The sequence below is a fragment of the Oncorhynchus mykiss genome, chromosome 11, assembly GCF_013265735.2.
Source record: "Oncorhynchus mykiss isolate Arlee chromosome 11, USDA_OmykA_1.1, whole genome shotgun sequence".
NCBI lineage: Eukaryota > Metazoa > Chordata > Actinopteri > Salmoniformes > Salmonidae > Oncorhynchus > Oncorhynchus mykiss.
Genome location: NC_048575.1, coordinates 46,763,530 through 46,786,117, shown reverse-complemented (window position 1 = coordinate 46,786,117; position 22,588 = coordinate 46,763,530). Strand labels below are relative to the sequence as shown.

The following is a 22,588-nucleotide window of genomic DNA, read 5'->3' as shown; positions in this document are numbered from 1 at the left end:
CTAGGTCTTGTTAGCCTTCTTCTTTGCTGTTTGACATTTGGTTGACGGTATGAAAACACTCAGTTTAATTGGCATTTTCTATGGTATAAAATCCCCTAATAGCAGGATGTAATTATTACCACGCTTTAAGTCTAGAAGGAACCATCGGTAGCAGAAGTAGAAGTGGGTGTAGTCGCCATTTTGGTGCATGAGCTCAAATAGCTCAGAATCCAGGATCTACAGAGGGGTAAGAGGAGAGAGGAAGGAGTAGGGGAGAGGGCAAACAGACAGTTGAAGGAAGAGGGTTGGGTTGGGGGGAGTAGAGGAAAAGGGTCGGGGAAGAGAGGAGGGGGAGGTTAGTTGAACAAAGTTGGATGTGTTATATTCACTGTATCCTACTATTCATGAAAACTGGATGCATGCCAAAATATACAATACTTGACTAAAAGTATAATGGGAATTAATATGGAGTTGGTCCCTCCTTTGTTGGTGCATCCTGTTTCCATTGATCATCCTTGATGTTTCTGTGGTCAATTTAATTGATTGGACATGATTTGGAAAGGCACACTCCTGGCTCTATAAGGTCTCCCGGTTGACAGTGCATGTCATTGCAAAAAAACAAGTCATGAGGTTTAAGGAATTGTCCGTAGAGCTCCGAGACAGGATTGTTTCGAGGCACAGATCTGGGGAAGGGTACCGAAAAATGTATTCAGCATTGAAGGTCCCAAGAACACAGTGTCCTCCATCATTCTTAATTGGAAGAAGTTAGGAATCACCAAGACTCTTCCTAGAACTGGCCGTCCGGCCAAACTGAGCAATCGGGGAGAAGGGCCTTGCTCAGGTAGGTGACCAAGAACATGATGGTCACTCTGGCAGAGCTCCAGAGTTCCTCTGTGGAAATGGGAGAACCTTCTAGAAGTACAACCATCTCTGCAGCACTCCACCAATCAGGCCTTTATGGTAAAGTGACCAGACGGAAGCCACTCTTCAATAAAAGACACATGACAGCCCGCTTGGAGTTTGCCAAAAGGCACCTAAAGGACTCTCAGACCACTAGAAACAAGATTTTCTGGTCTGATGAAATCAAGATTGAACACTTTGGCCTGAATGCCAAGCATCATGTCTGGAGGAAACCTGGCACCATCCCTACAGTGAAGCATGGTGGTGGCAGTATCATGCTGTGGGGATGTTTTTCAGGGGCAGGGACTGGGAGACTAGTCAGGATTGAGGGAAAGATGAACAGAGCCAAGTACAGAGAGATCCTTGATGAAAACCTGCTCCAGAGCGCTCAGGACCTCAGACTGGGGCGAAGGTTCACCTTCCAACAGGACAATGACCCTAAGCACATAGCCACTCCTGCGCTGTCTTGGCTTCGGGAAAAGTCTCTGAATGTCCTTATGTGGCCCAGCCAGAGCCCAGACTTGAACCCAATAAAACATCTCTGGAGACATTGACAATAGCTCTTGCCGAGATGCTCCCCATCCAACCTAACAGAACTTGAGAGGATCTGCAGAGAAGAATGGGAGAAACTCCCCAATTATAGGTGTGCCAAGCTTGTAGCGTTATACCCCAAAAAAACTCTGCTGTAATCGCTGCTAAAGGTACTTCAACAAAGTACTGAGTAAAGGGTCTGAATACTTATGTAAATGTGATATTTCAGTTTATTTTTGTATTCATTTACAAATAATGTGCAAACATTTCTAAAAACCAGTTTTTGCTTTGTCATTATGGACTATTGTGTGTAGATTGATGAATTCAATTGTTTTTTTCCCTTCATTTTAGAATAAGGCTGTAATGTAACAAAATGTGGAAAAAGTCAAGGGTCTGAATACATACATTAGTGTATATATAGAAGTTACAAAGTGTCTCCGTGGCCTCACCTGGATGAGAGAGCGCATGTTGGCAAATTGAGTGTCCATGCCACCGCCATGGGGGAAGTTCTGATTCATCCGCTTCATGAGCTCAGTGAAACAGCTGAAGGCCATGGCCTCTGAGTGAGAGTGAGAGAGAGAGAGAGAGAACAAAGACACAGGGAGAGATGAGGAAAGACCGGGAGAGAGATTGAGGAAAGACAGAAATGTTGAGCGGTCCACTTCCATCGCCATTTCTGTTGTCCTCCCTGAAGCCCAACAGTATCCCATTCCTCTGTTTCATAAGATTATATTCATTGTACTCTTTCTTCACATTCCAATACTGCCGTATGATATAGAGAGTCTATAATGAGCCTCATTGACTGATTGTCGTTTGACTAAGTTTATATAGAATCTTAATTTGACCTATTGCCACAGAAAAATAATCTTGTCAAAACAGGATTTGAATGTTTAGTCAGTTATGTTCCTTGATTGGTGGTTAGGCTATTAACTGGCCAAAAGTAGGCTACATGAAGTGAAATACCGTTAATATAACTGTGCGTTAGTGTGGGTTTTCAGTGAAATTATGTAAATCACGAAGCTCATCTTCACTTCCTGCAATTTTCAGCAACAAAAGAGTGATCAAATTAAGATCCTACATCTGTATGTGTGCGAGTAAAAAAAAAAAGGACTGATCAAATCAAATTTCGGAAGGCAAAATAGTCATGAAGGTTGACACATTTTTCTTCCATCGCAAAATTCATATCGCAAATACCAAGGAGGAGAGTGAGGTAGGAACACACACAGTCACAGCCTTGCCTCAACGGCGTTAACTCACCATCATCCAGAATGACAAGGAGGGGAGCCAGCAGGTCACACATGCCCTGCACATAGCCAATCTCCAGGTGCTGCCAGATATAGCTGAGAAGAGAAGTCGGCATCACGTGCGGGTGTAACTCATTCATTCTTCCTATTTTCCCATTTGACATTGAGCTCCACACAAAACATAATGACTTATAGATTATTGCCAAACCTTTCTGCAAAAGAGCACTAGAGAATCATGAAAGACATGGTTTTTATTTTACCTGCACATGATGTTGCGCAGTTTCTCCAGGTTGGCCGGGGTAAAGTACCAGTAGTTTCTGTCACACCTCTGGACATCCTTCTCAATGCGGTGCAGGTTCATCGTGTACATGTCCAAAAGCTCTTGCTACAACAAAGGCGCAACCCCCCCACACACACACAAAATGTTTAAGCATAACTTACTCATAACTGTAAAAACAAAAAGCAAAATAAATCTTGATTATTATGAAAATAAAATGGCAGGTGCCTACAGAATAGGTGGTTCTGATGGATGACACTGGAGAGATGTCCTCGTTTGTCAGCTCTCTGCCCACGGTCAGGGAGTCAAATTGTGGGAAGATGCTCTCCATCTCAGGCTCCTCTGACAAGTTGGACTCTGTGCCCTCTGGGCTGGTTTTGCTCTGCTCCTCCTCCTCCAGTTGGAGCTCCAGATGGGGGACTGAGCCCTCAGAGAGAGCAGCCCCGCCCCCAGAACTGTCGCACGGACCAATCCGGTCCCACAGTGGGGCAATGGAGACGTTTGCCATCTCAATGGCTGAAGGAGACTCCTCAGATTCCGTGGTGGCCAGAGCCTCCTCACTCTGGGTGGTGCTACCAAATGCTTCCATTGCCCTTGCCACCCTGGTGTCTGCTACGGAGCTTGTATTCTTCTCCATCGCTGACCGCTTGGTCTCCTCCTCTCTTTTTCCCACTTCCTTAGATTTTGTAATGTCCGCCACATTTTCCTCTGCAACTTCTTCGTGTGACATCGTCTTAACCCCCTTTGTTTCGGTTACCTCTTCAAATTTTAAAGTCTCATTGGCTTCTACTTCTTTCTCAGTTTCTGTCTTTTCCATTATCTTTCCTTCAGCTTCCTTTACTTCCGATGTTTCAGCACTCTTTGTTTCTCCAGCCTCTGAAGTTCGCTTAACCTCGAATTCTGATGTCTTGTCCTCCATTGCTTCTGCAGTCATAGTTGATGTCAATGCCTTCTCCTCTTTTGGCTCTCTATGGTTTGTTTGGGATGTTTCATTCTCTTCTGGAGCTACATACTCTGGTTCTGATCCTTCGTCCTCTGTTTCTCTTGACTCTTGAGTTTTCAATGTCTCTGCTTCCAGTGACTGCAACTCCTCTGTGTCTGCTCGCATGGTTGGCTCTCCATCCAACATTTTCACCACTTCTGTCTCAGGCTCTTTAGCCTCCGTTGTTTTGAACTCATCTGTTTTGGACTTCACCGTTTCTTCTACAGCATCCACTTCTGCTTTCGGTAACTCAATGTCCCCCTTTTCATTGATCCTTACCTCTTCTGTCTCGGCAGGTCCAGTCACAGAAGTATTTTCTTCCTCTATTTTCTGGCTCTCTAACGCACCTAAGTCTGCTGCCTTGTCCTCCCTTGTCTCTGTTTTTTTGTCCATTTCAATCTCTAGCACCTCTGTCTTCTTGTCAAGTTCTACTTCTCGCATTTCTGTTTCTACTGGCTCTACTGTCACTGTATTTTTGTCTATTTCTATATCTGGCACTTCTGTCTCGTTGCCCTCAATCTCCTGGGTCACTTCGGTCGCACTCTCTGTTTCCTCCTTCTCTGGTGGGTCCTTGGCCTGGAGGTCCTTCTCCTCCTGCAGGGCCGGGGGTTGGGCTTTTGGGCTATGTGCCTCCAACTCTTCCTCATGGGCTTTGACTGGGCTCTGTGGGGCTGGGGCCAACTGTGGAGGAGTGCTGGTGATGTTTTTAGGGGTGGTGTCAGGCGCAGTGCTGTCCTCTGTGCTCAGAGAGCGGTCTGACAGGCCCGAGGTGACTGAGAAGTTGCGAGAGGAGGGGTGCCCCGAGTCTGGGGAGCTGGTCCCATTGGGCAGGGCTCCTCCATTGGGGATCTTGGGCACCTGCTTGGCCTCTTTGCTCTTGGGCTCGGTCTCGATCTGATCCACCTCCTCCACAGACTCAAACACCTAAAAGAACAAGCCAGAGGGAAGCAGGCTAAGGGAAGGGAGGATGTGAACTGAAGAACTAGCAAGCGAGAGTGTGTGGTTTTGAGCAGGCGAGATAATGTGGGGTTGAGGAATACTGGTTCCAAAAAGATCCCTTTACACATAATATAACAATATAAATATAACTGTAATAGACTAGAGCAGCGTTTCCCAAACTTTTCTTCTTTGAGATTTGGATGCGATCCACCAACCCACTTTTAAGGTGCATACACCGCCACCTACTGTACTGGAGTGTGAGGCCAGTCACGGCCTACCTCATTCAATTTTCTCTAAGAAAATGAAATAGAGCCCTAGACAACATTTCCCTCCCCTTTCCTCCCCTACTACATCACCTAAACCCCAACCCCGTCCAGCCTCTCTAACCCTTTCACACAACCTCTCCCTATCTACGTCATACAGTTCACAAAATATCAACAAAAGGTCCACTGTTTCCTCCATTAAACACTCATCACACAGACCTGTTTCATGTCACCCAATCATTCACAAAATGGCATTCAAACCCGTGTGCCCAAACTGTAGTCTCTTCAGCACTACATCCCATACTCCCCACCTCTTCCTTAGCTGACTGGTGCATGCAATAAAATTGCCTCCTCTCACTATTAGCTTCCCACTCGCTTTGCCAAAGATTGAGCCCTTTTGCCTGGATCAAGTACTTAACTTCCCTACGGCCCAACGGGACCTGAATATCTACCCTCTCTCCTCACCGCACTCTTAGCCACCACATCAGCCTTCTCATTACCCTCCACACCCACTTGGGGAGGAACCCAACAAAAGCTTTACCACCACTCCCATCCTCTCCAATCCCATTAACAGCTCCATCATTTCCATACACAAGTCTCCCCTATCCGACCTGCCCGTCTTCACACTACTCAACACTGCAGCTGAATCAGAGCAGATCACCACTCTGGTTTCACCTCCTCCACCCATCTCAAACCTAGAATCATGGCCATCAACTCGGCCACCTACACTGACACAATCAGTTAACCACTTACATACTCTAACATTGAAATCTGGGATATACACTCTTGCCCCCTCCCTACCACTGACTGGATCCTTTGAACCATCTGTGTGTGTGTGATATATATATATATATATATATATATATATACAGTGCCTTGCGAAAGTATTCGGCCCCCTTGAAATTTGCGACCTTTTGCCACATTTCAGGCTTCAAACATAAAGATATAAAACTGTATTTTTTTGTGAAGAATCAACAACAAGTGGGACACAATCATGAAGTGGAACGACATTTATTGGATATTTCAAACTTTTTTAACAAATCAATAACTGAAAAATTGGGCGTGCAAAATTATTCAGCCCCCTTAAGTTAATACTTTGTAGCGCCACCTTTTGCTGCGATTACAGCAGTAAGTCGCTTGGGGTATATCTCTATCAGTTTTGCACATCGAGAGACTGACATTTTTTCACATTCCTCCTTGCAAAACAGCTCGAGCTCAGTGAGGTTGGATGGAGAGCATTTGTGAACAGCAGTTTTCAGTTCTTTCCACAGATTCTCGATTGGATTCAGGTCTGGACTTTGACTTGGTCATTCTAACACCTGGATATGTTTATTTTTGAACCATTCCATTGTAGATTTTGCTTTATGTTTTGGATCATTCTCTTGTTGGAAGACAAATCTCCGTCCCAGTCTCAGGTCTTTTGCAGACTCCATCAGGTTTTCTTCCAGAATGGTCCTGTATTTGGCTCCATCCATCTTCCTATCAATTTTAATCATCTTCCCTGTCCCTGCTGAAGAAAAGCAGGCCCAAACCATGATGCTGCCACCACCATGTTTGACAGTGGGGATGGTGTGTTCAGCTGTGTTGCTTTTACGCCAAACATAACGTTTTGCATTGTTGCCAAAAAGTTCAATTTTGGTTTCATCTGACCAGAGCACCTTCTTCCACATGTTTGGTGTGTCTCCCAGGTGGCTTGTGGCAAACTTTAAACGACACTTTTTATGGATATCTTTAAGAAATGGCTTTCTTCTTGCCACTCTTCCATAAAGGCCAGATTTGTGCAATATACGACTGATTGTTGTCCTATGGACAGAGTCTCCCACCTCAGCTGTAGATCTCTGCAGTTCATCCAGAGTGATCATGGGCCTCTTGGCTGCATCTCTGATCAGTCTTCTCCTTGTATGAGCTGAAAGTTTAGAAGGACGGCCAGGTCTTGGTAGATTTGCAGTGGTCTGATACTCCTTCCATTTCAATATTATCGCTTGCACAGTGCTCCTTGGGATGTTTAAAGCTTGGGAAATCTTTTTGTATCCAATTCCGGCTTTAAACTTCTTCACAACAGTATCTCGGACCTGCCTGGTGTGTTCCTTGTTCTTCATGATGCTCTCTGCGCTTTTGACGGACCTCTGAGGCTATCACAGTGCAGGTGCATTTATACGGAGACTTGATTACACACAGGTGGATTGTATTTATCATCATTAGTCATTTAGGTCAACATTGGATCATTCAGAGATCCTCACTGAACTTCTGGAGAGAGTTTGCTGCACTGAAAGTAAAGGGGCTGAATAATTTTGCACGCCCAATTTTTCAGTTTTTGATTTGTTAAAAAAGTTTGAAATATCCAATAAATGTCGTTCCACTTCATGATTGTGTCCCACTTGTTGATTCTTCACAAAAAAATACAGTTTTATATCTTTATGTTTGAAGCCTGAAATGTGGCAAAAGGTCGCAAAGTTCAAGGGGGCCGAATACTTTCGCAAGGCACTGTATCTCCTTAAAAACAAATAAAATGATTTTCTAAAACATACATACAGTTGAAGTCGGAAGTGTACATGCACTTAGGTTGGAGTCATTAAAACTAGTTTTTCAACCACTACACAAATTTCCACACATTTCTTGATAACAAACTATACTTTTGGCAAGTCGGTTAGGACAACTACTTTGTGCATGACACAAGTAGTTTTTCCAACAATTGCTTACAGACAGATTATTTCACTGTATCACAATTCCAGTGGGTCAGAAGTTTACATACACTAAGTTGACTGTGCCTCTAAACAGCTTGGAAAATTATGTCATGGCTTTAGAAGCTTCTGATAGGCTAATTGACATTATTTCAGTCAATTGGAGGTGTACCTGTGGATGTATTTCAATGCCTACCTTCAAACTCAGTGCTTCTTTGCTTGACATCATGGGAAAATCAAAAGAAATCAGCCAAGACCTCAGAAAAAAAAATCATAGACCTCCACAAGTCTGATCTTCAGTTTCTTGTCAATTTCTCACATGGAATAGCCTTCATTTCTCAGAACAAGAATAAACTGACGAGATACAGAAGAAAGTTCTTTGTTGGCCATTTTGAGCCTGTAATCGAACCCACAAATGCTGATGCTCCAGATACTCAACTAGTCTAAAGAAGGCCAGTTTTTATTGCTTCTTTAATCAGCATAACAGCTTTCAGCCTTGCTAACATAATTGCAAAAGGGTTTTCTAATGATCAATTAGCCTTTTAAAATTATACACTTGGATTAGCTAACACAACATGCCATTGGAACACAGGAGTGATGGTTGCTGATAATGGGCCTGTGTACGCCTACGTAGATATTCCATTAAAAATCAGCCGTTTCCAGCTACAGTAGTCATTTACAACATTAACAATGTCTACACTGTATTTATGATCAATTTGATGTTATTTTAAATGGACAAAAAAAGGTATTTTCTTTCAAAAACAAGGACATTTCTAAGTGACCCCAAACTTTTGAACGGTAGTGTGTATATATGTATACATCTCCACACCCCGTCTCCTTCCCTCAATCATATCCACAGCTACACTTGGTTTCGGAAACAACCACGGAGGAACGTTCCCCAATGCAATTGCCGGCCCTTTCTCACTCTCCCCTGGTCCATATTCTACCACTTTCTGCCCAATTGTCCACCCTTCTGCTTACCCACTCCTCGGTCCCAACATTCCCCATTTGCTATGACAGGAAATCTTTCTGAACTCCTTTTCAACCTTTCCGAGTACGCTAATGCAAGTTTGTCCCGCTTTATCCTCAGTGCCAGTTCCCCACTATCCACCTGCAATGCCTCAAGAAGTGGTGTCGTCCTGAAGGCACCAACAAACACTCTCAGGGCCCTTGACTGTATCCTATCCAGGCGCTGTAGTACCGTTTTGGCTGCCGATCCATATACAAAGCACCCATAATCCCAAGATGACCTGATCAATGCCTGATACATATACAACAGTGTTTGTCTATCCGACCCCCAATCACATCCTGCCACTGCCCTCATGAGGTTCTACACCTTCATCCCCTATTTTCAATATACTCAACATGTCTCTTCCACGTAAGCCTCTCATCAAACCACATACTCTAAATACTTTGACTCAGACACCCGATCTATATCCTGAACGTATATTTGCAGCCTAACATCTTTAACCTTCCTCCTATACAAACACCATAAAGCAGGTCTTGGCCACAGACGTCCTAAACCACCATGTTAGAGACCGATCTTCCACAACTCCCACAGGTTCTTCCTCATCACATATTCCACATTCCTACCTCTCTCCCATCCAGCCCCATCATCAGCATACAAGGCCACACTCAGTCCCTGTCCCACCTTTTTAAATATATAAATCTATCATCAGGGTGAACAACACAGGACTAACCACACGTCCCTGAGAAGAACCATCGTCTACTTCAAACCACATTGACAATTCTGGACCGCCACACGTTTCCACCCAGCAGGTATCACCCCAGTCCTCAGCACCTTCTTATACAACCCTAACACTGCTTCCAACGCACTGCCCGGTGCACGTTAAACATCACATAACACACCCTATCTTCTCAAGGAGCAGTCCGTCCGTATCCCTCCAACGCCCTTGTCATATCATACAGAGAAAACTCTGCATCCATAGCTTCTCCTTACTCCCCTTTTTTCTTTAAAAACGTGTCCACGCTCCTTTAACTTTCCCCAAAGTCTCATCATACAGGTGCTGACATCTACGAACCACTGCAAATGCTTCACCTAGGACAGTTGGCTTTTCTTTACTTGATACAGATTTGACATTTGTTTCTACCAACACTGGAATCCCAGGATTTTTACCCATCCCAGTCATTTTCTTTTTTACATAGGTTTGCAACATTAGGAATATTATAGTTGTATAAAACGACAAAAATTGAAAGATTAAATGTATAAAAAAAGCAACAAATTGTGTGTCGGAACAATGTCTAGCTTTTGGAGGCGCTCTAAGATGCTTATCTTGAAGCCATAATACAACATGTTTCCATAAATAGTGATTGTGTTCTACACTTTTCAGTATTGTGGGACTAAGCAGGTCTAGTGTATGAGTCATGCTACAGAAGTGGTACTATTCCAACATACAGTATATACCATATTTACTTGAATTCCTTATCACCCCACTAAATTTGTCACTACCAAAACATAGTGAGAAAGTTGCAATGAAGGGAGAACCATGCACAGTAGTAATTTTATTAACCTTCTATTACAGATACAGTGGCAGTCAAAAGTTTGGACACACCTACTCATTCAAGGGTTTTTCTTTATTTTTTGCTATTTTCTACATTGTAGAATAATAGTGAAGACATCAAAACTATGAAATAACATATGGAATCATGTAGTAACCAAAATAGTGTAAAACGAATCAAAATGTATTTTATATTTGTGATTCTTCAAAGTAGTCACCCTTTGCCTTGACAGCTTTGCACACTCTTGGCATTCTCTCAACCAGCTTCATGAGGTAGTCACCTGGAATGTATTTCAATTAAAAGGTGTGCCTCGTTAAAAGTTCATTTGTAGAATTTCTTTCCTTCTTAATGTGTTTGAGCCAATCAGTTGTGCTGTGACAAGGGGTTGTATACAGAAGATATCCCTATTTGGTGAAATACCAAATAGCTATTAAGGCGAGAACAGCTCAAATAAGCAAAGAGAAACAACAGTCCATCATTACTTGAAGACATGAACGTCTGGAAAATGTCAAGAACCTTTAAAGTTTCTTCAAGTGCAGTCACAAAAACCATCAAGCGTTATGATGAAACTGGCTCTCACGAGGAACGCCACAGGAAAGGAAGACCCAGAGTTACCTCTGCTGCAGAGATAAGTTAGAGTTAACTGCAACTCAGATTGCAGCCCAAATAAATGCTTCAGAGTTCAAGTAACAGACATCTCAACATCAACTATTTAGTGGAGACTGGGTGAATCAGGCCATCATGGTCAAATTGCTTCAAAGTGCCTCACTACTAGAGGACACCAAAAATATGAGATTTGCTTGGGTCAAGAAACACAAGCAATGGACATTAGACTGGTGGAAATCTGTCCTTTGGTCCAAATTTTACATTTTTTGTTCCAACCTCCGTGTCTCTGTGAGTAGGTGAACGGTTGATCTCCGCATGTGTGGTTCCCACCTTGAAGAATGTAGGAGGAGGTGTGATTGTGTGCGGTGCTTTGCTGGTGACACTGTTAGTGATTTATTTAGAATTCAAGGCACACTTAACCAGCATGGCTACCACAGCATTCTGCAGCAATATGCCATCCCATTTGCGTTTAGTGGGACTATCCTTTGACCCAAAACACACACCTCCAGGCTGTGTAAGGGCTATTTGACAGAGGAGAGTGATGGAGGGCTGCATCAGATGACCTGGCCTCCACAATCACCCAACCTCAACCCAAGTGAGATGGTTTGGCATGAGTTGGTTCGCAGAGTAAAGGAAAAGCAGCCAACAAGTGATCAGCATATGTGGGAACTCCTTCAAGACTGTTGGAAATGCATTCCTCATGAAGCTGGTTGAGAGAATGCCAAGAGTGTTTATGCCAATATTTATGTAACTAGGCAAGCCAGTTAAGAACAAATTCTTATTTACAATGACAGCCTACCTCAGCCAAACCCAGACGATGCTAGGCCAATTGTGCACCGCCCTATGAGACACCCTGTCACGTTGGTATGAAGAGATTCTGGAGACAGGCGCAGGAACGCATAATAGGGTTTTTTATTAAGCCCAAATTACAGCGTCCCGTGTAAAGGCACAGGGACGAAGACCAAACAAACACGTAACAAAACAAGGTAGAAACCCAAAACAAAAGAGGGAGGAGTACCTCGAATAAATAACACGTGCACAATGATTAACACACGGGACGAGACCCGTAATCATCTGCGCAATCCACAAGGGCACAAAAGTCCAAACCACACAGCACAGGTACTCACACGCACCAACGGATGGAAATCAAAGGGCACACTTATACAAGTACTAATCAGTGGGAATAGGGGACAGGTGTGCGTAATGAAAGTTCCGGAGGGATCCGTGACACTCCCAATCACGGCTGGATGTGATACAGCCTGGAATCGAACCGGGGACTGTGACACTATTTCATAGTTTTGATGTCTTCACTATTATTCTACAATGTAGAAAATAGTAAAAATAAAGAAAAACCTTTGAATGATTAGGTGTGTCCAAACTTGACTGATACTGTACATTTTATAAATGCTATTTGCATACCATTTAACTAGATTTTTTAAATTGAATTTATAGAAATATAATCTCTATTGTTCTCTGTTGACTGTATGAATCTGAAACGTGTTAATTGATTGAATTACTTATACATCCAATTAATGATGTTGTTAGATGTTTCAATTATGACTTGGGTCCAATGGGTGGGGATTGCTATGGGTTGAGAGTGATCAGCCAATCATCAGAGAGCATTGCCTTCTTCAAATTGGGTTGCCTATGGTTTGTAAACCAAAGACTAAGGTAATATCCAGGCCAATACCAATATTTATACCAGGACATTGGTCCCAAGATCCAGACCCAGTGAGATAAGACTTTATTTTTGTTATGTCTCAAGACCAAGACCACTAAATCAAGAGTCCATAGGCCCTTTCTTCAATCGTAAGAAACTCAAATAGAGTAAATTTGAGTACAGTAGGATACAGTATAGTACAGTAGAGCACATTATAGACATCTATGTTTTGGCCAAATAGATTTGGGAGCCCCCCTGCTGGCTATACATTTCAATACAATACTTTTTCCTGAAGTGTACACTTGTCCCCTACCCACATGGTGGTCTTCTGTAGCTCAGTTGGTAGAGCACGTCACATGCAACTTTAGAAGGGACTTATCCTCAATGGCGCTGCCCATGCTGTCACAAACGCCATACTGCCGCAGATACAAATATATCTCTAATGGTAGTAATTGTTGTGACCATTTCAGTTTGTACAATTTTGACTTATTTTGTATTTAAAATAATCCCCATAGTTAGCTATCTTCCATTTGGACGGATGTACATCCCAGCAAACATATATTTTAGTCACAAAGGCGTACTTCTTATACTTCTTGATACATTAGTGACACTGTAAAAAAATACATGAAGATTTACCAACTTGCTCACTGATTTTCTCCTAAAGGTTTGCAGGACAGACTACTCACCATGTGGGGTACAGTCTCGTCACCTGGTGACATCTGCAGGGGTGTGACTTAAGGCACATTTATTCTAAGGTCTTCTAACATGTGTGTTTCAGTAGTGACATCAAAAGTTGGGACAGCCTTTCTGAGAAAGCTGTTTAAAAAGAAACCAAACTACTTATTAGATCAGTGTATTTCAATGTAACGATACAACTCAAATCATTAATTGCTTTATTTTCTATGAAGTTCAGGAGTCAGGGTTCGGGACAGCCACCGCTAAATATAAACAATTACTTTTTCCTAAATTGTGTACTATATTACTTTGTACAATATGTTTTATTGCCTTGGATTGAATTAGAACATATCATGATGTAAATAAATGTCCTAAGTTTGGAGACTTAAGCGTTTTTTAATTTGTTTTTGCGGGAATGGGACTGTAATTTGCTAAACTTTTGTAGAATCACCTGTATACAGGCAAGTGTGTATTCAGCCCTGTGTGTGTTATTATTCGTATGGTTAATTATTAGGAATAATTCCTACTTTCAATTATGTGAGCATAGAGGGGGATAGAATGATATACAAAATCAATGTAACATTTCATCTACAGTATTTAATAGGACTCTCAGAGTGCATGAGGGGTACCTGGGTGCTGCTGCTGGAGTCACTCTGCAGGCGAGCCAGGCTCTGTCTGTCTGAGCTGCAGCTCCGGGAGGACTGGCATGGTTAGTACCAGAGAACCAACAGGGGAGAAAACAGGTCAATAAAAACCTGGCACAACACAACATTCTAATGTGGACAAGTGATTCTGTAGGCCTGCATGCAATGATACGTAACTGTCATAAAGGCCGTGTATTATTGGTGACCCAAGTGAACACTTCACTATATGCTTTGTACTTTGAGGCGTTGGAGATCTAACATCTTGGTCAAAACAACATATTGGACCACCGGGTATCTTGTGTGCCACAAGGCTATGTGTGCGTGTGGACAGGTGCGCGCGCGTCACCTCATTGCTGATGCTGGAGTCATGGTGCAGCATCCTCTGGACAGGGTTGGGATTATCCACGCTGGCCGAGACAGACAAGCACTTAGCCAGCGCCGCTGCATGCTGCTCCTTCTCCCGCTGCCGCACGATGGCCTCGCAGCCCAGCCACTCGCTCATGGTCTGCTCGTAGCACGCCCGCACCTGCTCATCCACCTGCAGTGTCACAGGGCAAGGGTCAGGGGTTGGAGGTCAAGGGGTTTTGGTGGTGACATCTAAATGGCAAGTGTGACACCAACCTCTTTCCTGTCAGACTCAGACATGCCAAACTGGTAGTGGCCCAGGAGGAAGGGCCACACCTCCTTACGCAGCGAAGGATCAACACCGCCGAAGTACACCAGGCGCAGCAGCTCCTGCTCGTTATAGGCCTGGAGAGCAGAGAGGGACAGACCTCAGTCAATGAGATATAGAAATTCCTCTGTACAGACTTGGGTTCAAATACCAGTAGTTGTCGTTTTCTTTAAGTTACTAGTTTTGTGAGTTTGATCGAGCCTGTCTAGAGTGCGGGTTTCACTTTTAGAACTATTCCATTGGTTCTATTGTGCCAGGTGAGCCCAGGTCGGAATATACTGTACAGTACACACAACGACGTACCCACACATGAATAGACTAACGTTTACATATACAGTACACTGACCTAAAACAATTCACAAGAACACATTGTGTACAAAACAAAAAAAAGCCGGCCAGTGGCTTATCTAGAGTAGATCAATTATTCTGCAGAATGGTTGTGTACACTGGATGTCAGTGGGGGTCCTAATTCACTGTTGAATAATGTATAATACATAATGAAAAAAAAAATGTAACTAGGCAAATCGGTTAAGAACAAATTCTTACTTACAATGACGGCCTACCCTGGCCAAACCCGGACGACGCTGGGCCAATTGTGTGCCGCCCTATGGGACTCCCAATCACGGCCGGTTGTGATACAGCCTGGAATCGAACCAGGGTGTCTGTAGTGACGCCTCAAGCACTGAGATGCAGTGCCTTAGACCGCTGTGCGGGAGCCCATAATCTAGCCCTTTTAGCTAAATGCCCAGATTGAATACAGACAGTAGGACTGTACAAACACAGGATTGGACACACATGGATGAACCAGATAGATTATTAGCCACCTGAATCCCTCCCATTGGTTGATTAGTCAACTGAATCCCACCCATTGGTTGATTAGTCAACTGAATCCCACCCATTGGTTTATTAGTCAACTGAATCCCTCTCATTGGTTGATTAGTCACCTGAATCCCACCCATGCAAATGTCTGCTGTTGATCTTAATGGCAAGCCACCCTTGCATACGTTTGGTTGTGTGAGTAAGAATGTGGTGAGTGATTTGATGATTAATGGGTGAATATAGATGAGTGTGTGTGTGTGTATGTGCACGTGCATCTTGTCGCCAGGGGGTTTGGGCTGGTTGGTACTGTACAGTGTGTATCTCTGATGATGTTAGCAACAATGCTAATCATGTGATGGTGATACTTACAGTGCAGTCCTGAAGGAACCTCTGCCACACCTCAGCGGTGAGGCCCGTGAAGGCATCGCAGGGCACATCAGGTGCCACGATAGTGTGGTTGACCAGGGCCGAGAGGTGTGTACGTACAGTGGACAGTTGACGACAATAAGCTAGCCCTGGAATATAAAAACATAACAGCTTTCAAATGCTCCTCATTTCTGAGATAAAGTATTTAATAAGGCGGTCAAACATCGGACACCTAATTATTAGTTGGACGCTAGGCTAATTGATGAACAGTTTGAAATTAGAATACATTGCAACGCATTGCAAATCATCTAGGGGTAGAAAAGATAGAAGAGTTGTGTTCACAATCACGTACAGCCGTAGAACGCCCGGGAGATGATCTGATACTTCATTTGGTCACACAGCAGCTTCAAAGGGGCTCTGTAGAGGGAAACGGCATATAAATCAAAGTGTCCTCCATAATGCCTTCTCTTCGATCTTCAGCCTTTACCGATCCTACTGACCTGAGAAGGATACGAGCTCCACAGACCCGGGTTCAAACACTAGTTTAGGTCAGTGGAATCGGTAAATGCCAGGGATGATGTCTGGGTAACCACCAGTGTGTGCCCGTCTCTGACCTTTCATGGTTGCAACCGTTGGCGGGTCCTCCATCTGAGAAGCTGCCCTGGGTACAGGATGAGTAGGAGGACTTCCTGGGGATGGGCTGCCAGATGTTGGCCCCCTGGTCCATTAGCTCTGGAGCCACTGCATCACAGAACAACGCACACAAGCATCATGGTTAGCGCACAGTATGAGGTTTGAAATCATCCCCGCGAAATCAGCCCCACGTCAAGTACATAAATCAAATACTTGAAAGTATTTGAGGTGTACCTGATTTAGCTTGGAGTTGCCATTGTACTGGGCAAACTATATCAAGCAAAGCTCAAGTATTTGTGAGTATATGACTTATGTGTACAGGAAACTGCCAAAATAAAGGAAATGTAATGAACGCAGGTGCTTCCACACAGGTGTGGTTCCTGAGTTAATTAAGCAATTAAAACATTCCATCATGCCTAGGGTCATATATAAAAATGCCCAGTTGCCCATTATTTTGGCTACCATGGCTAGAAGAGATCTCAGTAGCTAGGTTTCCATCCACTTGGCGAATATCCATTTCATGGCGAATATTCAAAACAATCAGCATGAAGTAAATGTGCATGTTTTCCCACCAGTGTTGTGTTTCCACCAAACTGACTTGTTGCGGATAAAAATCAGTGCGTGATAACATAAGCAAAAAAAGGTACATTTTGTGTGCACTAAGTTTTCACGTACTGAATAAAAATCAAAAGTTCAATGTGTTTCCACTGCATTTTCAAGTCTAACGATAGTTTTGTCACAAACTGTTGCGTTAAAATAGCAAATGTGACCACTCTGGTCTTGACACGTACGCTCTAGCCAACAGCTCACAGATACAGTGCAGGTAGGCTGCGTGAGTTGGCTGGTCTACATGATGAGATTATTCATATTTTTAGTGGTCAAAACGGCAGACAAGCATAAATCATCATGTCACCAGAATAAGACTCTCGATATTTACTAGAAAGGAGCATCAAACTCATCACCTTGCTCTTTCACCAACCCGTGAAGTTCATCATCATTTATTTAATCTGTAGCCAAATAAACTGCATGGTTTATTGAGTCGTAGTGGGACGACCACACTAGATATCATCACGTGACTCCAAGTTCACTTTGATATGATGGTTATTATATCAATATTTCCATCGCAATTTCTCGCATAATACAGTTGAAGACGGAAGTTTACATACACTTAGGTTGGAGTCATTAAAATTCATTTTTCCACCACTCCCCAAATGTATTGTTAACAAACTATAATTTTGCCAAGTCGGTTAGGACATCTACTTTGTGCATGACATAAGTATTTTTCCAACAATTGTTTACAGACAGATTATTTCACTTATAATTCGCTGTATCACAATTCCAGTGGGTCAGAAGTTTACATACACTAAGTTGACTGTGCCTTTAAACAGCTTGGAAAATTCCAGAAAATGATGATGGCTTTAGGAGCTTCTGATAGGCTAAATGACATCATTTCAGTCAAGGAGGTGTACCTGTGGATGTATTTCAAGGCCTAACTTCAAACTCAGTGCCTCTTTGCTTGACATCATGGGAAAATGAAAAGAAATCAGCCAAGACCTCAGACATTTTTTTGTAGACCTCCACAAGTCTGGTTCATCCTTGGGAGCAATTTCCAAATTCCTGAAGGTACCACGTTCATCTGTACAAGTATAAGTATAAAGTATAAACACCATGGGACCACGCAGCCGTCATACCGCTCAGAAAGGAGACGAGTTCTGTCTCCTAGAGATGAACGTACTTTGGTACGAAAAGTACAAATCAATCCCAGAACAACAGCAAAGGATCTTGTGAAGATGCTGGAGGAAACAGGTACAAAAGTATCTATATCCACAGTAAAACGAGTCCTATATCAACATAACCTGAAAGGCCGCTCAGCAAGGAAGAAGCCACTGCTCCGAAACCGCCATTAAAAAAAGCCAAACTACGGTTTGCAACTGCACATGCGGACAAAGATCATACTTTTTGGAGAAATGTCCTCTGGTCTGATGAAACAAAAATAGAACAGTTTGGCCATAATGACCATCGTTATGTTTGGAGGAAAAGGGGGAGGCTTGCAAGCTGAAGAACACCATCCCAACTGTGAAGCAAGGGGGTGGCAGCATCATGTTGTGGGGGTGCTTTGCTGCAGGAGAGACTGGACTGCACTTCACAAAATAGATGGCATCATGAAAAAGGACAATTAAGTGGATATATTAAAGCAACACCTCAAGGCATCAGTCAGGAAGTTAAAGCTTGGTCGCAAATGGGTCTTCCAAATGGACAATGACCCCCAAGCATACTTCCAAAATGATGGCTTAAGGACAACAAAGTCAAGTTATTGGAGTGGCCATCACAAAGCCCTGACCTCAATCCATAGAACATTTGTGTGCAGAACTGAAAAAGCGTGTGCGAACAAAGAGGCCTACAAACCTGACTCCGTTACACCAGCTCTGTCAGGAGGAATGGGCCAAAATTCCCCCAACTTATTGTGGGAAGTTTGTGGAAGGCTACCCGAAACGATTGACCCAATTTTAAATAGTTTAAGGCAATGCTACCAAATACTAATTGAGTGTATGTAAACTTCTGACCCACTCTGAATGTTATGAAATAAATAAAAGCTGAACTAAATCATTCTCTCTACTATTATTCTGACATTTCACATTCTTAAAATAAAGTGGTGATCCTAACTGACCTAATTTTTACTAGGATTAAATGTCAGGAATTGTGAAACTGAGTTTAAATGTATTTGGCTAAGGTGTATGTAAACTTCCGGTGTATGTAAACTTCCAACTGTACATTTTACAGACACAAAAAGATCCCACCATGTCAAACTAAAAAAATCTGTTGCATTTATAAATTTGCACCAAAACATCCTGTTTCCATCATAGCTGTTGGGATTTTGTTTTTAAAAAGGTATATCTTAACTTGCATAAAAACTGTGGATGGAAACGTGGTTAGTGACTTCAAAAGAGGGGTCTCAAAGGAGCATAAAGGGCGTGTGAGGTTTAAAGGGCGTGTGAGGTTTAAAGGGCGTGTGAGGTTTAAAGGGCGTGTGAGGTTTAAAGGGCGTGTGAGGTTTAAAGGGCGTGTGAGGTTTAAAGGGCGTGTGAGGTTTAAAGAGCGTGTGAGGTTTAAAGGGCGTGTGAGGTTTAAAGGGCGTGTGAGGTTTAAAGGGCGTGTGAGGTTTAAAGGGCGTGTGAGGTTTAAAGGGCGTGTGAGGTTTAAAGGGCGTGTGAGGTTTAAAGGGCGTGTGAGGTTTAAAGGGCGTGTGAGGTTTAAAGGGCGTGTGAGGTTTAAAGGGCGTGTGAGGTTTAAAGGGTGTGTGAGTGTGTCTCAGTCACCAGATTGCAATCCAATTGAACACTTCTGGGAGATTCTGAAGCGCTGCCTGAGACAGCGTTTTCCATCGACAAAACACCAAATCATGGAATTTCTTATGGAAGAACAGGGTCGCATCCCTCCAATAGAGTTCCAAACACTTGTAGAATCTATGCCAAGCGCATTGATGCTGTTGTGGCAGCACATGGTGGCCCAATGCCCTAATAAGACACTTTATGTTGGTGTTTCCTTTATTTTGGCAGATACCTGTATTTGACCCTGGTCAAACTCTGACCTATACTGTAACTGCACAGACTCAAACTCTCAGACACAGTCACATTGCACCATCATGATTTGGACACCTCTGGAGATGATTCTCAAGACACGAGCACAGCTGAATTAGACAGATTGGGTATGATACTGGACATGATCCTTCATGAGATTAGAGGATAGGTTAATAGCTGCCATAGAGGTTAGGTGGTATTGGAGAACAAATCAAGCACATCACCAAGGACATTTGGGGAATCAAAACATGTCAATCTGTGGAGGGTGTACAACTGTCTGTTGGCATCGTAATGGCGACATTCTTATTGGGCTTTCTTTATTCTGTTAGCCCACACATACTAAAGTTCTTCACGCAAATGTTTCATAGACGTCAAGGCATGCATTTCTGAGTTGTGTGTGCACCTGAACTTAGGATTCAGCCTTTAACATGTCAATTTCAACATTTTCTATTTTGCTACTACTCTAAACCACTATGCACCTTGACATAACGTTTAGATTTTTTGATTGGAAGACCCGTGGTCAGCAACCTGTTGTCCAAGAGGGACTGAGGTTAAGGAAAGGGGACAGAGAGTGCATGATTAGGGGACTCATTTGTAAGGTTTTCAGGGAGGAGACAGAGTGCGAGGCGGTGATTGAAGCAAAGGAAGTGGACAGACAGACAGATGGAGGAGCTGAGGTGTGGCAACATTACAGCTGTTCCCTGTGGTGGTTGAGGAGTGGTCTCTGGGATAGCTGCAGGAGCGCTTAGGGACCACCAAGATCCCTTTGGTCAGGGGCTGTCCTCTCAGATGGAGGGAGAAGGAGCGGGACAGGAGAGGAGCCCCCGGGGAAACACGGGGAGGGTGTGTTATAGTCACTGGAACGGACAATGAGGACAGTTGGATAACAAAAATAAACAAAAAACCTCACTCCGGGGCCACCTGAAGTTAACAGTCGGATAATAGGTGTCATGGAGCAAATGAGAACCAGGATATTACCGTTGCTCTGGAGGAGGGGTCAAAGTCACTTACCAAACTCTGATTGGCTGTTGGGGAACAGGATGCGGAAGACATAGTCTGTGGCCTCATCCTCCTCCTTATCGGACACTAAGTCCGAGGAGCCCTGTGAACACTTGTTTCTCAGTTTAGGGAACACCTTCCCCTGTAATCAGAAATTAGGTGAATAGTACATACAATAAATGCCAACAAAAACATTGTTAGAAGGTGGTAAACTGTAGCTAAATCTGTACCTAGATGTCTTAAACATCCACACTTTCACCAAACAGGAGGACTGCCTATATAAGCCATATTTAATAAGGTCTGTCTTAAAGCAGCCATGTGTGGTTAGTTTTTATCATTTATTTTGCTCAGTAGACATGATGTAGTCTTTACAGTCTAACTCATACAGTGCCTAGTGAAAGTCTACAAACTCCTTTCCCAATTGTCAAAAAAGGCATTCAATTAGATTTTTCCCCCTACAGATTTACACAACCTGCTCCACATTTTCTAAGTAAAAGAAAAAGTATAGAACACTTTCTAAATTTAAAATTCAAGATGTAATACTTGGTGGAAGCAGCTTAGGCAGCAATTTCTTTTTTTTTTTACAGATGCAATTCAATTTGAATAATATTCTACTCTGTACAACTCTTAAGGAAACATATTCTATATATACAAAAGTATGTGAGTGAAGAGGCCATTTCAGCCACACCCGTTAGCACACTGCCATGGAATCTACATAAACAAACATTGGCAGTAGAATGCCCTTACTGAAGAGCTCAATTACTTTTTTATTTTAAGGAGCTCAATGACTTTCAACGTGGCAATGTCATTTCCAAAAAGTCAGTTCCTGAAATTTCTGCCCTGCTAGAGCTGCCCCGGTCAACTGTAAGTGCTGTTATTGTGAAGTGGAAACATCTAGGGGCGATAAAGGCTCAGACGCAAAGTGGAAGGCCACACAAGCTCACAGAACGGCAGCAGCACAACTGTTCAGGAACTTAATGAAATGGGTTTCCATGGCCGATCAGCAGCAAACAAACCTAAGATCACCATGCACAATGCCAAGTGACGGCTGGAGTGGTATGAAGCTCGCCGCCATTGGACTCTGGAGCAGTGGAAACGAGTTCTCTGGAGTGATGAATCACACTTCATCGTCTGGCAATCGATTCGGCGGATGCCAGGAGAACCTGCTCCAATGCATAGTGCCATCTGTAAAGTTTGGTGGAGGAGGAATAATGGTCTGGGGCTGTTTTTCATGGTTTGGGCTGTCCCTTAGTTCCAGTGAAGGGAAATCTTAACACTACGGGATACAATGACATTCTATACGATTCTGTGCTTCCAACTGTGTGCCAACAGTTTGGGGAAGGCCCTTTCCTGTTTCAGCATGACAATGCCCCCGTGCACAAAGCGAGGTCTGTACAGAAATGGTTTGTCAAGATCGGTGTGGAAAAGCTTGACTGGCCTGCACAGAGCCCTAACCTCAGCCCAATCAAACACCTTTGAGATGAATTGGAACGCCGACTGCGAGCCAGGCCTAATCACCCAACATCAGTGCCCGGCCTCACTAATGCTTGTGGCTGAATGGAAGCAAGTCCCTGCAGCAATGTTCCAACATCTAGTGGAAAGCCTTCCCAGAAGAGTGG

The 22,588-nt window shown here is 43.4% G+C and overlaps 1 protein-coding gene across 1 annotated transcript in view; it reads right to left on the bottom strand.

Moving 5' to 3' along the window:
* Nucleotides 1-22,588, bottom strand: part of LOC110535772 (small G protein signaling modulator 1) — a 78,685-nt gene that overhangs the window by 3,992 nt on the left and 52,105 nt on the right. Inside the window, exons 12-23 of the mRNA XM_021621022.2 lie at nucleotides 20,982-21,111; nucleotides 16,374-16,500; nucleotides 16,112-16,176; nucleotides 15,763-15,908; nucleotides 14,523-14,651; nucleotides 14,248-14,439; nucleotides 13,887-13,958; nucleotides 3,164-4,837; nucleotides 2,915-3,039; nucleotides 2,668-2,750; nucleotides 1,860-1,969; nucleotides 120-216 (exon numbers count right to left, since the gene is read on the bottom strand). Of these exons, the coding sequence (XP_021476697.2) occupies nucleotides 120-216; nucleotides 1,860-1,969; nucleotides 2,668-2,750; nucleotides 2,915-3,039; nucleotides 3,164-4,837; nucleotides 13,887-13,958; nucleotides 14,248-14,439; nucleotides 14,523-14,651; nucleotides 15,763-15,908; nucleotides 16,112-16,176; nucleotides 16,374-16,500; nucleotides 20,982-21,111 (2,950 nt within the window). The remainder of the gene's footprint in view (nucleotides 1-119; nucleotides 217-1,859; nucleotides 1,970-2,667; nucleotides 2,751-2,914; nucleotides 3,040-3,163; nucleotides 4,838-13,886; nucleotides 13,959-14,247; nucleotides 14,440-14,522; nucleotides 14,652-15,762; nucleotides 15,909-16,111; nucleotides 16,177-16,373; nucleotides 16,501-20,981; nucleotides 21,112-22,588) is intronic.